Raw genomic sequence first — 14,098 nt, forward strand, 5'->3', positions numbered from 1 at the left:
TCATACGGCTGTGAAGGGAAAACAGTGTTTTGTTTGTGCATCAGAGAATTAAAGTAGGCCACGTTAAACAGGCAAAAAAGTGCTGATATGCTAATCGGTCTTCCCTCTCCCCTCGTCCCATGCACAATAACAAACTCGGGGGAAGGAACACAGAGGCAAATGTTATTTGGGAGCTCTTGAGACTGCTTGAGGGATGGGGGGCAGGGTTGCGGGTCTGTCAAGTGTTCTCAAGGAGTTAGCTAGCCCTCCTCCCAAACTAAGACCCCCACAAAACTGCATCAATGATGCTTGTCACTTCCTATATGGAAGGTTCCTCAAATTCACTTCATGAAACAGATCAAACCATATGAAACACTTCCAATTTCACAATCTGTTTATGATTAGTACACCGATAACTCAAGGCAGCTTTATTCCTATGTCAATGCTTATGATTATACTGAGTATTAGGGCTGCGGCAACTAAATGATGATAAAATGAAATGAAAAGAAATAATACAAATAATCAGCAAACTAATTTGGGAGGAAAAAGTATATATTTAATACATTTATAGCCTTTGTAAATGTGCTACATGCTGTGTGATGTTCTTCGTTTGTTTCATTGCCTTAAAATTGCAATTTATTTGAAGAAGAGCATTGGACAGGATGTGGAATAACATGCTTTTGCTATATATGCTGGAAATAATATTTGGCTATTTTTTGTTAGTTTATTCAATAAAAATGTGTTACAGTTTCTGAAGAAAATGTGTGGTGCTCGCCAGTGCAAAACTCTGCACAACCATAAAAGGGTGCTGTGGGTGGTTGCCAGGATGTTACTATGCAGTTGCTAAGCTGTTTGGGTTGTTGCTTACTGGCCCAAGTAAAAAGAGCACACTTCCATCTAGGGTCGCTGCTTTATTCTAACTCTATTGGATTTTTCTGCCAGTATGATAATCATAAGTTTGATCACCTGAAGTTAAAGCATATCTCTCCTAAATCATTCATATCCATAGCACAAACTGTGTGGGACAAGTTACACTCCAGTGTTTAATATTTAGAGTTAGAAATTTGATCAAACCCCTAATGCAAGTATGAGTGATAGTAATAGTGCTTGCCTTAGCATGTACCACTAAAAATCAACAGCTTAATAGACCAAAAAAAGTTGTTAGTGGCAGCCCTAGTGAATCTAAAAAAAATGTACAAAACCAAAACACATGATTAAATAAAAAACAAAAAGTGGTGTAAAAATCAAACAAGGATAATGTGCTTCGGCTCCATTAACCTCTCTATATGGCAACACTTGAGAGAAAGCAGTCTGGGTGTTGCCATGTGTAACGGCCCATGTCTCAGTTTGAGAGGCAAAAAAAGAGGGACTCTATAACTGTATCCAGGCAACAGCGAAATGCCTACAGGGACCTAAGCATCCCAGACAGAGGAGAGGGATGGTCCCAGCTGCAGCTCTTCGCATATCCTGTGGCAAATTCACAGCAAGTGTCTCATTCTCAGTTTGATCACACATCAAATCTTACACCTTATAGCGTCCTCCTAAGCAGACATTGGGTTTTGTTTTCGCTACAGGCTATGCATAATTTAATTTCATTTAAACTGACTTCAGTTCAGAACACTCTGGGCTGTCAGTAAAGGGTTACACTTTTGACGTACAGAGTCATGTGACACAACAACATGCCGCCGATCACAGCGGAGTCTGTCTTTGGGAGAAATGCCAACAAAACTATATCTGGTAAGAAACTTCATTAAGTTTTACACTGAAACTAGTTTGAGTCAAAAGACTAGAGCCTTAGGTTTCATCCATTATGCCATTTTTTGAACGATTTATAGTGAAACGGCACACTGTTAAAAACAATAACTATTTTCAAGGACTGTAGGCCTTTTTTCTTCCCTTAGGAATCCTATATTTACTGAACATTATCACATTGAGAATCAATGGGTTCATCCAAAAGCTGAAAAAAGTTGCTTTCAGAGGCCTTATGTGGAGTTAGGATGAAAATAAGGTGCATATCAAACTGTTCTGAGACCAGTGCAGATAGAGAGCACACTGGAGGTTAAGTCAGTGTTTCCCAACCTTTTTTCTGCCACGGCACACTTTTTACAGTTAAACAAATCCCATGGCACACCTCTATCCCATTGTCCCACATAACCATCGTTGATAGTTTTCCTTTTCAAGAACTTCCATGTTTTCTGTCCATTTTAGTTGCGTTTACTCGTAATGTTTGAAATTCGGCTATGCAAAAAAAGCAAGTCACGTAGGTAAGGTAATGAGATCACAGGTGGCAAGAGTGCAAATTGGGTAATGAATAAAACAACAAATTTGCATCTTATTTTAGATTTGTTCTTGCAATGCCAACGCAAATATTTTTTATTTATCTATTTATTTACATGGCTCCAGACTAACATTTAAGAGTGGTAGCACCAGTGTAAATTCGACAAATGGTCGCACCAGCACTTGAGTTAGTCGCACCGGTCCAACTGAAAGAAAATGTGTTTTCTTTCACAGTTTCTTTCTTTTTATCAGGATCTTGATGATTAAAATACAGTCATCTGAAGACAAACAAAGCCTTTTTCTACAATCAGAGGGCATTAGAAAAGGTTTTACACAGAAGGAAAGTTCCATTGTATCCATATTTTTAACTGTGGCATTTGAAATAAGATCATAGTAACCAAAAGTATAAGTAAAACCATGATTAGCAGCAACCATAAAACAAATTATGGCATTTTCCGTAAGAAAAACACAATCTGAAATTAAATTGTATTCTCACTATTATATTGATATAAGTTAATGGTAAATATATTTTTTTAATATCTGTGATGTGTGGATTGAAACCTTACAATTTCTGTCTGTTCACTGTGAATATTTCTCCTTTATTCCTTTTCAATGCTGTTTAGAATGTTGGGGCCGTTTAATACAATTTTAAACTGGTTTAATCATCGACACATTATGGGCTTTCATAGAGGTTTTAAACAAATAATCAATGCCGAATTCACGACACAGCCCGTGCTTCTCGCAGCTCTGTGTATGATGATCTGCACGGCTGAGCGCTCGAGACCGGTCCACGTGTAAATGCACGTCTCTGCGCTGATCTGTCCATTGAGCAGCGCTAACTGATCAGGGTAAAGCTGTTTCCTTTCACGTTTGGAACACTTGCCGTTTGATATTTCTCATACGGAACAAAAAATGACAGAGCACAATCAGAAAGTCAGCCAACTTTGTAGTCGCACCAATGCAACCTCTTGCAAAGTTTAATCGAACTGTTCGGAAAAATGGTTGAAAATGTAGTCTCAGTCCGGAGCCCTGATTTATTTTGTGGAATCTGATAATTTTCCATGGCACACCTGACAGTCTTTCACAGCACACTGGTGTGCCGCGGCACAGTGGTTGGGAAACACTGTGTTAAGTCATTCACTAACTACGGAGCAAGGGAGCATCCTATAGCTTTCCTATTCAGCCAAGTACATTCACCAAAAGTTCAGTTTCAGGCTGCAGATGATGCTTGCACCACTCAACATGTTGGCAGACAAGGGACAATGGTAATCAGTACATAGATTTAGAATTTATAATGCTAAATTTTATTTTAATATGGTTGGCAGTGATTGGATGGTGTTGGCCATTACTTGTATCAGAATTAATTATGCTAATTTCTGATTGGTAAAATGCTCCAGCACTGGCTATCACTTGTTTATTTGACAGTGTAAAGACAGAAGATTGAGATTTTGTTGCCAAAGTAGAAACAAACATTGTAACAAACAAGTCAAATCATTTTTGTCTAGTTTTTTATTTGTGCTTTTCCCAATAAACATTGTTCCAAAGCAGCTTAACAGAAAATCAGCTGTAATGTCTGTAACATCTCATAAACATGAAAAACTAACACTCCTGGACACATAATAAACTATATATTTAAAAAAATATATTGATAAAACTATTTAAAAAAATTGATAAAATTATATATATATATATATATATATATATATATATATATATATATATATATATATATATATATAGACACACGCACACACACACACTCTACCGGTCAAAAGTTTTGAAACGTACTCATTCTTTATTATAATTTTTTCTTCACATTTTAGAATAATCGTAAAGTCATGAAAACTGTGGAATAACATAAATGGAACTATGGGAATTATGTTGTGACTAAACAAAATCCAAAATAATCAAAACTGTGTTATATTTTAGCATCTTCAAAGTAGTCACCCTTTACCAAGAATTTGCAGACATGTACTCTTGACATTTTCTTGACAAACTAATAAAATAGTCACAACAGAATAGGGCAGAGAGAACAAGGCTATATTTTTAAAGTAGCCTAGAACAAAGTATCGTTTGTGCAGCTGTCATTTGCGCCATGAAAAATTAGGTTGTATGCCTTTATGACAAGTTTTTTTTGTTTTTTTTTGTTTTTACATGCTGCAAAAAAATTAAAAAGAATGTTGACAAATAAATGTCGTCTCATCTCTTTCTAATTTCATGCTGCACCGCTCCAACATTCCTCTCGCTCATGAGTGCTCGTGAGCGAGGTGCAGAGCGAAGACTTTTGACCTCAAGTGTTGGAGTAAAGCGACTGCACATAAGCGAATATTTGAGCGGAGCGACAACTCGCTCCACGCCGCTCACATGCTCTGGCGGGTACTCACTTTTAAGCCAATCAAAAAACTAGTCCATCAGAAGTATTTCATTTGGGTTTGTAGACATGTCTTTGGAGGGCAAGGTTTTAGAAAGAGCTGTTAATGGGACGGAGGAGGCTTTTTTCAGTGAAAGTGAACAGTGACTGAGGCTGTCAGTCCCTAATATTCTGTCTTACATCTCCTTTTGTGTGCTATGGAAGAAAGGAGGCAAGTTTGGAACCCCACAAGTGGGTGAATGATGACAATTTGTTTTCTGGGTGACCTATCCCTTTAAACAAATATATTTTAAAATCACAGATATTGTCAATAGAATGTCCCAATGTACACACAACTACACAGACTGAATCTGAGTCACTGTATCACTATCACTTCATTTCCAATTTAATTATTTTACTTACTGATTTCATGGGGGGGGGGGGGGGGTTAGTAAATGATGGTTATTATTTTACATTGAAATATTGACAGATATACAGTATGGTAATGTTAACCAATGGTAACTAGACACTCACCGTAGCTGTTTTGCATAGGCCTGCTCGATCTCCAGACGCTCCTTGACAAACTTTGCATAGCGCTCCAGGAAGTCGATACCCCACTGTGTGTGTTTGTCGAGATTTTCAAACTGGTCCTGATCAAGAAAGAGAGAGGAACAGAGAGGGTTTGATCAGTCACTGGACTGCTGGTGCCAGACAGGAAACATGAATATGAAATGACTCGTTTGAAGAATATTTAATAGTTGCTGGGTGAGTGCAGAATTTAAATCATTGCTGAATAAACATCCATATAACAAACAAGGATTGTTTGAATGTTTTGAACAGATTCTGAACTGACAGTGAAGAGGAAAATCCTTCCTCTTTAAGACTACTGAATAAAAGCAGAGCAGGATACCACACATAAAACACACTAATATTGTGGTGTAAATATGGAAGGTCAAAATACTGTGACCTTCACATTAAAGATGTTGCACTATGGTAAAACTCTTGAACATTTTGAACCTTTGCAGACCCAGGGACCCCCACACAGACTCTCAGCCAACTGAGGGATTCCTAATATAGAAGCTAGATTTTCTCTGTAATACCTTCTAATAACTTTCAATAAAACCATTAAATAGAATTATTACATTAATGTTCATTTAAACAGTTAAGATGTCTTAATATCTTATCTTACAGATGCATATATTTTACAAGGACTCCCTGCAGTACCTTCCCGGGCCCCCATGAGTCCGGTGAGCCATGTCAAAACCCTGTCACTAAGCATTTAAAAAAAAAAAAAAATTTTAAATATACAATCCTGTTGTATTGTTTTCCTTGATATTGATATAACATTTTATTGCCAGGTCTCTGCTGATTTCTACCCCTAATATAATCATCATCGAAGTTTTGGAAAATGCTGTGCTTTTATCGATTATTCCAGACAGCAAAAGAATGATTCCGCCTCCATGGCTATACAGTGCCAGCTTAGAGAACCAGGTGAGATGAAAGTTCCAGCTTAAGAATGTTACATCACATTTCTCACCACCAACCCAACAACACAGACTGGATCCAAACACAATCCATCTGTTTAAAACGACAAGCAATGTCTACAGCTTTACATTCTAGGCTAATTTATGGTAAAGCCCTCCATCCAGCCAGACTGAGGCACAGAGGAAGACAGACAGAGAAAACAGATACGAGAGAACAGATAGAGAAAACAGATAGAGAACAAAAAGATCAAATAGAGAAAACAGAGAAAGAGAAAAGAGGGAGTGTGCAGAGAGAGGAAGGTCTCAGACTGGAGAGACCTGTCTATATGAAGTGAATGCTGCCAAAAGCTGTACTGTCTTAGTCTGTCTTAGGGCCAGCATGTGAGAGTCAGACTGATGATCTCTGAGAGAAAGAGACTGAAAGAGATAGATAGACAAGCTGTGTGCTACCCTAAGGCAGAGTCATCCTGAACACAGGGAGCACAAGAAAGTCCTTCCCCTATTCAACAGAGGAGAGTATTCACTGCTAACACTTCAATCTAAAGCATCAAACATACACTGTTTTAAGCAGGCATGACACAATAAAGCAGTGGTTCTCAAACGGTTTTGCTTCAAGACCCAGACTTGATGGAATGGAACACAAAAGGTCTTGAGATGCATTCTAAATAGTTAAACTATTTTTAACTTGATACACTCCCATTAAAACACGAATTACAAAAAAAGCAAGACAGATGTAATGGCAAATATCATCATCCTGACGCGTGTACATCGACCAACAATTAAAAAACAGCCCAGACAGAACACAGTCCCACTAAGTACTTGGCTGATTAATCTGTCGAGTACTCAAGCTGTCAAAAGAGCCAATCAGAAATAGGAATGTGCACTTTGATAGTGATTCTGGCACTTCATGTGACATTTTCGCTTTCAATGTGGACATTACTTTAAACAATTATGCTCTGTTCACACTGTCAGCAACTCACAGCCACAAAGCGACAGGAGATCATTCATTTTCAATGAGAGCTGGTGACTTTCGGCGACAAGCAACAGCGACCGCTGGTGACAGGGCGTGGGCGAGTCAAGAGATGCGACAAAGTTCAGAAAAGCTTAACTTTATGCAAATGCAGAGCGATATCACACAATGACTACCAATGAGTGAATAAGGTGAAACTCACATAATTCCGTCTCTTGTGAGATACTGGAGTTGAATGCAGGAAATATGGAGTTGTTGTCATCGATTTCACAGTTCTATATAATTTGTCAGTAGGGATGAGAATCATAAGGAATTCCAGTTCTGATTCCGATTCCTCTTAATGATTCCGGTTCCATAACAGTTCCAGTAACAAATGGCAGTAATTTTTTTTAGTACTTTTTTTTTTTTTATAGAATTATTTGGAAATGAGAAATGCAATTCTTATTAGGGTTGTCACAATATCATAATAAAATTTTAAGATACTATACCAGCTAAAGTATCACAATACCAAGTAGTAACACGATACCACATGAGTTTGTCATAGTGATTCTTAGAAACTAGACATTCCACTTGTTGCTCCGGAAGTGGTGAAAATAACTGATGGATGAACTGAGAGAAGGCTCAAATGGACTAACTTGATACCTAATACATTCTTAGTTTGATGTATTAAAAAAAAAAAAAAAAAAAAAAAAAAACGTCAGCGCATCAAAACAGCCAGTTCAAACGGCAATGGCTTTAAACTCTTATTCCATTATTTCTGTGATTATTTGAATGTTGGAAACATAAAAATACAGATATTGTAACATTTAAAAGACTGTTTTAAGCAACGGTTTCATTATTACAACCACTGCAGCTCCTCTCTCCTGGTAAACAGCAGCGCGAATGCAGATTACATACACACACACCGGTTAGACTGCACGCCTCAGGGACGTGATCAAACCGATTTGGGCTGTGCTTCCCAAAAGCATCGCAACCTAAAGTTGATAGTCAAAGAGACTATTGGTGCCGATGGGTTCTACGATCTACTTAATGCTTATGATGCTTTTGGGAAACGCAGCTGATCATAAGTGCAAAGTTACCGCCACCATGCATTTGTAACTGGAAAATATTTGAGTGCAACATACGATTTTTCCGAGAAATTATAAATCTATAAATGTTAAGAAAAAGCATTTAGGTTAAATGAAGGGGCACTAACCTGTGTGTATGCTGCAGAAGCAGTGGGATGTGTCCAAAGGTGTTTAATAAGGTTGCTGGTGTTCCCCCCCCTTGAAATCTCTGTTGACATTCACGGCAGATGGGTTTTCCCATTCTCATCAGGCAAAACCCAAAATAATTCAAAAACTCGTGATGTGAATTGTGCTTTTTAAAAAGCCTCTCGCTCTCTAAAGTTTTATTTAAATCCATATTATCCATTAGGAGACATGACTGCCAAATGAACACGCTGGGATTCAGATGTGTGTGTTTGAAGCATGGGAAAACCACACATTGAAAAATAAACAATACCATATAAGGGGCAAATTTTGCACTCTTAAAAGGGACGCCACATTTCTAATGTTATTGCAGACATAGGTCTGATTCAAATGAAGGTTTTAGCAAAAATAATATTGACTAGTGCACATACAACATAAAGTTCTACAGTTTAAAAAATACTGTGGCACCGGCAGTATTTTGAAGCTTTAGAATCGCGATACTACTGTAGCACCGGTATATCGTGCAACCCTAACTGCTATTGTATTTACTGCCCTCTGCATTCTGTTGCCAAATGGTGAGATAATTTCAGACTTTTACAGAACAGATCAGAAATCAATTAAGTTCTTTAAATTAAGTAAATTCTTGTAAAATGTGTCTTTGCAGACTTTGCAGCCAATATTTGATCCTAACTATATTTTAAGTAAAAATCAATGCAAGAAATATGATGGTATATTTAATTTATGATTTTAATAAATTCCACTTATTACAAAAAAAATCTGTGAAGAACCAGTCAGTAACTGCACTGCTTGATTAAAGGTTCACAAGTCTGAAGAAACATTAAATAACAGTAACAGTTCCAGAGACAGTTTAGACTGTGTTATGTAGTCTAATGTTATACTTCAGGCTTGTGAGACTTCAACAGTTTTCATTTCATTTTGAGTTGGAAATTCATAACTTGTGCTTGATTACTTCTATACTGGACTATACCGGAAGCACCTTATGTTTATTAAACCATTCTTTAGGGAATTGGATTATACCGGGAGCGGCAAATTTTTTGCGCTTTATATTCAAAAGAGCCGGCTTATAAGAGTAATTTGTTTGCAAATCAAAATACACTGGTAGCACTGTGAGTTTTACGCTCTAGACTCAGAAGAGGGCATCACTGCTGCTGAAATGCGCCCCTGGAAACACTTTCAGAGTATTTGAGTGCAGTGTTCCATCTGCATCAGTGGAAAATTGCATGCAGGGGAACCATTAATGGAACCGAAAGTCATGAAGATCATAAGATTCTGGTATTTTTTAAAGAATGGAACAAGTTCTGAACAGGAACCGGTTCTTGGTACCTAACCCTATTTATCTGTATAACCACATACATGGATATAATTTACAAAATGATGCGTGGAAAACAGTGTCAGAAGTTTTAGGTATTCTGAGTGAGTTTGATTCATACTTTGAAAGATCGTTTATCGTGTTAATGATATGATGCAATAAGCACTGCTGCAGTTTATATAAAAACTTATGCTGTCTGTCGATTAAAATTTTAATCGTGATTAATTGCATAATTTTTCATATTTAATCACAATCAAATCACAGATCTTAAAAGTGCTGAAATATGACTCTATAAATACTTATTTTGTTGTCAAAATGCATTTATTTCCTTTTTAGGAAAGAAAGCAAAACAATATATAAGAAAAAGAATGTTTTATTAAAGTGTCTTAAAGCCTTCCACAATATAAAGATAGAAATACACTAAAATAGCACCAATTCAAGTAACATTAAAAGTTACACAAATTCATTGCAATGGACATTAAATCTCTTGAACACTCATCCTCCAAAATATTAATCAGCTGGCCCGGCAGACTGTGGCTATCCACTTATACAGCAATCATGAAGCCGCGTTCATGATTCATGTCAGGGCGTCAACACCAGTGTCAAGCGCCACTTTGAACTCCACATGAAAAGTGCAGTAGACAACGTCTCATTCTGCATTTTCGTGAAAATTAAGATTTGACCTGCTTCTGTGGTATTTAAATTGTGCCTTACAGAGGCTGCAAAGTTCTTGCTTTCTGTCACAAGTCCCATCTGGGCTTGTTTTGTACATGTAAATAGTGTTAAGATGATTTTACTCACCATTATTTTGTGTTGTGGTGTGTGCGTCAGTGTAATGACTCTGGGCGGAAACATCGCAAAGGTTCTGCCCTAGTCCCACCAGTGTTTTTGCTGGATTATGCTTTATTAATGGTAAATGTGTTTATTGCGATTAAGAAAAATTAACGCGTTAAAACTTTTTCAAATGAATCCCATGTGTTAACACGTTAATTTTGACAGCTCTAATAAAAACACTTTCCCCTCCAGAAGTGGCATTTTTAGCAGCAAGTTTCTTATCAAAGTGGATGACGTACCTGAAATTGTCAGCATTGTGAGTTTGTCTTGTTTATGATATGATGCATTAGGCACTGCTGCAGTTTATGTAAAAACTCTCTCCCCCTGCAGAATGTTCCTTAGTAGCAAAACTAAATGATTCCTTGTCAAATAAGAATGCCATCTTAATTTTACTGACAATATATCTCATATGTGATCATATTTTCTAAAGCTATGGCAAGTTGTGCAGCTGACCAAAAATGTTAGAGCTACCACTGGCTGCTATACTGAGAAGTAGGAACACCCAGTAGCGCCACGGAGTAAAGAGACTGGCGACATCCAGCGATGATGTGAACAGGGCTTTTCTTTTGAGTATAATTACTTTTTTAACATATTTAATTCAGGGACAGTCCTTGGAGCAACCTGAGGTTAAAAGTACCTTGTGGAGTTCTAACCTACAACCTTTTGGCTGCTAGACTGGATCTTTAACCACTACATTACCCCGCCAGAGGAGAGCTTTGTTGAGGAGTTCTGGCACCGACTTCATGAGAAAGACTGAGATATGAGCCAGCCAATAGGTTTCCTCTACTGAAAAACTATGAACAAACCCCATTTTTATAGCGCCTCAAGGAACACAAACCAGATACAGTCTTATTCAGTCAGGCTCACCAATCACAACTTCTCACAAACAATATCAGGAACAGCATTCACAACTGACGAGCAAGCCTTGATTGAACCCAAAGTCAAAGATACACAATTCAGGAAGGTAACAACACACACACACACCCACCCAGAGGTTTCTACAAACATTGATCTCTGAGCTATTTCTAAGTGTGACAGGTCAAATTGGGCCAGCAGAAAAATAAATAAAATGTTTGGTGGAACCAGACAGTTTTTTTGAGTAACTAACTTAAGGTAGCAATGCTAGCAAACATTTTCCAGTAGTGTGATAGAGATAGATATAGAGATGGAGAGAGGAGAGAGAGAGAGAGAGAGAGAGAGAGAGAGAGAGAGAGAGACTGATAAAGTGCAATTAAGATAAAGCTGGAATCGCTTCGCTCATGCTCTGTTTGCACACAGGATCAGTAGTTAATCATTACTGAGCCGTAATACTCAAGGCGGACATCAGGCACAATTCTGCTCCCCTTCAGCACAGAGAGCTATTCAATGGCAGCAACTGACAGTCAAATCACATGAGGTGGGAGGTTTATATCCAATTTATCTCCCAAGACCTGATGAGTGCAGCATAATCACAGAGTGCAGAAATGCGTGGGTGATTCTTGAGGGCCCGGGAGGGTGTATTACTTACAGTCCTGCAGGTTCAATGCTGGTCGCTGCTGAAATCGAGAAAATCACCTTAACAGCATGCTGACGCTTCATTCGAGTGGAAAAACAGCATCCCCCCCACCATCTGCCAGCCTTTAACTGTCATTTAACTTACAAACGCATACACAACACTTAAGGTACTCAGATAAGATTACTCATTCACATACACACTACAGATGAGCAAAACTACATATTAAAAATCTGTGGGCTGACTGAACAAGTTGACTTGTTGGTCTTCAGAAAGCCCAATATAATTAGGTTTGTCAAAAAGGATACCGATCAGACACATTTCTTGGGGATATTCAGAAGCCAAGCAGAGGCATTAGAAAGGGTAATTTAACATTTAAAACTATAGTACCTTTATCTCAACTTTGTTAACAAACTGTCTTAAATATTAAAGCTGAAATAAATGCTAAGGGAAAGAACATCTAGATAAACCGACAGGTCAAACTCACTAAACAAAAAACTGGTTGTTGGACAACTAGTCGACCATCCTGTTCCATCCCTAACACACACCTTAAAAAAAATAAACTACAAACATAATAATAATCTTAATACTTAACGTTAACTATGGAGATTAACCATAAAACTGGTTTCAAGTCAATGTAAAGAGGGGACTTCTAATGACATAAGTCATAATCATAAACTCGTGAACCTTGATAAACAGAATGAAGTCAGTGATCAGCGCACGGGACACGTTTCCTGGAGTGGGTGTGTCTTAAAGTACCACATAACAACAGAAGTGACCTAGAATAATACCCAACCTTGAGTTAAACACAAAGGGAAGGTTTGGCTTAGACGCGTTAGCCCCTTTCACATGTGCAATGTGGTAAATTGCAGTAATATGGTTTAATTGCCTTTACTGGTACATATACCACATCTGGTACATATTCACAGATGCACCAGTTCTGTCTTTTTTTCCATTTGCGACCATTTACACATCAGCACCAAAATAGCGTTAAACTCTGAGATGTAGTTATTTTATCAGTCGACAAATTTCTTCTTCCACTCAGAGAAGCACTTTTAAGCTGGACTACACTACACAACTTCTAAAATCTAACCAGGATATTTTATTTCTAAAATTACTTGGTATCACACACTTACTGACAAAACAAATGGCTACAGACAAAAATTGGGCATTACACACTAAACGACAGTGGATCACTCTGGCTGTCGAGTTGATCTGATCACAAACTCACGTAGAAACACACGCCCCTGTTCTAGGAGATGCAAGACAGATGCAAACAACAGGGATGTAAGGGAGTGCTGCCGTTGATGTTGCTGCTTCGCTTCTCTGTCTCAAAAGAAACGGGCCGAGTGCATTTTGGTGCGATCTTGGATAGAAAGATGGAGACTGTGATGCAAGTTGGATGTGAGTGGCGTTAAATGTTTTCTCCACTTTGAGAGCTTGTTTGCCATCTCCATTTCTTGGTGGTTCAATGATGTGGGTGTGTATGGTTGATTTACATTGGCTACTCTACATATGACTTCAGATTTAATTCGTGGGGCATCACACACTACCAGATTTCCTCTATTGTCAGCTCTAAAATATCATATATTTTATTTCATCCAACTAAATAAAATAATTTCACTATCTGTCAATTTTAAGACATTTTATGGACTCCAGAGTTCTCTCCGTCTTATTTCAGCATGTTCTGAACTTGTATGTGCTCAAACCGCTAATCTTTCTACTCTGTTCACACATAGCAAAAAAAAAAAAAAAAAAAAAAACAGAACTTTTAAGATAAAGTTACAACTGTTCATTCAGGGAAATAGCCAGTGCAAAATTTACCAGTATTTTCGAACAGGTCATCTTCACATATGACCTCTAAACTGAAAATTGCAGGTAATTTTCTAGAAAAGGCTGTATGTGTGAAAGCGACTAATGCTTCCATGCTAAAATGCCACAAAAGACAGGTAGCTTAATTTTACCCCTTTTGGTTTGGCAGTCAGAAGACTGGACACCCAAAGTCTTATAACCGATTTCAATGCACATTTTGTTCTTAGGATACAATAAAAAATATAAAATATATCATTTACCAACCCACCAGATGGTGGCCTTTATTGATTCAATATTTTAAAAATTATAACCGATTAAGCTGAAAAGTGTAAATATTGGTTAAAACATTGGTAAAACTGATCACTGGTCTTTCTCTAACA

General features: G+C 37.7%; 1 protein-coding gene across 2 annotated transcripts in view; it reads right to left on the reverse strand.

Moving 5' to 3' along the window:
• LOC127424472 (formin-binding protein 1-like) overlaps window positions 1-14,098 on the reverse strand; it is an 87,005-nt gene that overhangs the window by 21,639 nt on the left and 51,268 nt on the right. For both annotated transcript variants that reach the window (XM_051669738.1, XM_051669737.1), the window contains exon 2: window positions 5,141-5,256. In XM_051669738.1, the coding sequence (XP_051525698.1) occupies window positions 5,141-5,256 (116 nt within the window). The remainder of the gene's footprint in view (window positions 1-5,140; window positions 5,257-14,098) is intronic.

The sequence above is a fragment of the Myxocyprinus asiaticus genome, chromosome 33 (assembly GCF_019703515.2).
Source record: "Myxocyprinus asiaticus isolate MX2 ecotype Aquarium Trade chromosome 33, UBuf_Myxa_2, whole genome shotgun sequence".
Taxonomy (NCBI): domain Eukaryota; kingdom Metazoa; phylum Chordata; class Actinopteri; order Cypriniformes; family Catostomidae; genus Myxocyprinus; species Myxocyprinus asiaticus.